This window comes from Aphis gossypii, unplaced genomic scaffold, assembly GCF_020184175.1.
Source record: "Aphis gossypii isolate Hap1 unplaced genomic scaffold, ASM2018417v2 Contig00432, whole genome shotgun sequence".
In the NCBI taxonomy this organism is placed as follows: domain Eukaryota; kingdom Metazoa; phylum Arthropoda; class Insecta; order Hemiptera; family Aphididae; genus Aphis; species Aphis gossypii.
This window is the reverse complement of record NW_026083102.1, coordinates 68033-69797: the sequence shown is the minus strand read 5'-3', so window position 1 is coordinate 69797 and position 1765 is coordinate 68033. Positions and strand designations below refer to the sequence as shown.

Genomic DNA, 1765 nt, shown 5'->3' with positions numbered 1-1765 from the left:
AGTATAAATATAAATATAAAGTATAACTGAAATTATATATAAGTACATTGTGATGTCAATAGTCATACGATACAGTTATATTCACATTATTATTTGAAATGATTAAAGAAAAAGTTTTACTGGAAAATTTAATAACCTCAAAAAAAAAATATAAAACGAAAAATAATGGAAATGAAACGTGATATCATAGATTCCGACAACTATTTTCGTGAAGCATTTAAACCACTAATAGAACCATTGAGCAACCAAACAGAAAATAATACACAACCGGCTGATGAAATAAAACCGGAAACTTCAGACGTTAGTGATGATGATAATGATAACGAATTAAATTCATCATTTTCAATTTTTTTCAATAAACGTCCTACATCAAAACGATATGATAAATCATATGGTATGTATTATGATAAAGCCAGTGATTCATATAAAATATTAGGCTACTCTGTAACTTTTAGTCATGGTAACTTACAGTTATTTAATAAATACTATCCATGGACTGAAGGACTATGGTCTTTACTATGTGAGAAAGAACCAAAAATACAACTCTACAAGATATGGAATCTTATTACGACATTTTAAAAACTTCACGAGCTCATTTAAAAGCAGATGGGAAACCTAAAACCTCAAAGTTTCATAAATGGACGAATGTTGTAAAACCTCTATACGATAGAATGAAAAATGAGGAAAAGCAATTAAACGAAGAAATAGATAAAATTAATAACTCAAGAAATCCTCGATTAAGTTTAGCACAAATTACCGATCATTTATCTAGATCTAACGCTAAACGTAGTAATATTCATAATAATACAACTATACCAAATGATCCATTTGAATTTCGTCCAACAGCAAACAGTTCTATGACTACAGATCCAAAGAATGAAAAAATGTTTAATTTTACTGCAACCCCAAAGGTTAAGAGAGGTTCTGGTTTATATAAAGATGTAATACCTCAAACACAATTAGTTTATTATGACGATCCGAATGAACTAGTAACTAGATTAAATCTTCTAACATCATCACAAAATGTTGGTAATACTGGTGTCAATAATGAAATTATATCAATTTTAGAAGAATTACGCGAGAGAAATATTATAGTATAATGACAATCTTAACCAGTTTAGCTGAGGAGTTACATGGACCAGCGAGAAAAATATTTCCTAGACGAAGCGTAGTAACACGGTTTAAAGATGATCTCTGGCAAGCTGATTTAATAGACATGCAACCACATTCTAGACAAAATAATGGTTTTAAATTCATTTTAATATTATAGATACATTTACCAAGTATGTGTGGGTAGAAGCACTAAAAAATAAAACAGCAAAGGAGTGTACAAAAGGTATAATAAAAATATTAAAAAAAAATCAACCAAAATTATTACAAACAGATAACGGAACAGAATTTTACAATAATGAATTTCAAAGTATAATGAATAAGTATCATATGAGACATTATTCAACATACAGCAGTATAAAGGCTGGTATGGTTGAACGCGTTATAAGAACAATAAAAAATAAAATTTACAAATATTTTACATCAACAGGTTCATGGAATTGGATAAATTCAATTTTTAAATAGTATATAATTATAATAATACAAAACATTCGACAATAAAATGTTCACCACACGAAGCTCGGATCAACCCGGTTACAATTAAAAGAAAAACATTACAAATTAATACATCAAATAAACTTAAATTTAAAATTAATGACAAAGTAAGAATATCTAAGTATAAACATAATTTCAGTAAAGGTTATACACCAAATTG

The 1765-nt window shown here is 27.7% G+C and overlaps 1 protein-coding gene across 2 annotated transcripts; it reads left to right on the top strand.

Annotated features, from left to right (window-relative positions):
- Window positions 1-539: 539 nt before the first annotated feature.
- On the top strand, window positions 540-1194 carry LOC126554111 (uncharacterized). Of its 2 annotated transcripts, none has more exons than XM_050209217.1 (2): window positions 540-786; window positions 847-1194. In XM_050209217.1, the coding sequence occupies exons 1-2, from the start codon at window positions 555-557 to the stop codon at window positions 1098-1100; spliced, it is 486 nt and encodes a 161-aa protein (XP_050065174.1). In that variant the 5' UTR covers window positions 540-554; the 3' UTR covers window positions 1101-1194. The 2 variants fall into 2 exon arrangements, with proteins under 2 accessions (XP_050065174.1, XP_050065175.1); XM_050209218.1 differs by having other exon boundaries at window positions 540-989; window positions 1069-1194.
- Window positions 1195-1765: the final 571 nt, after the last annotated feature.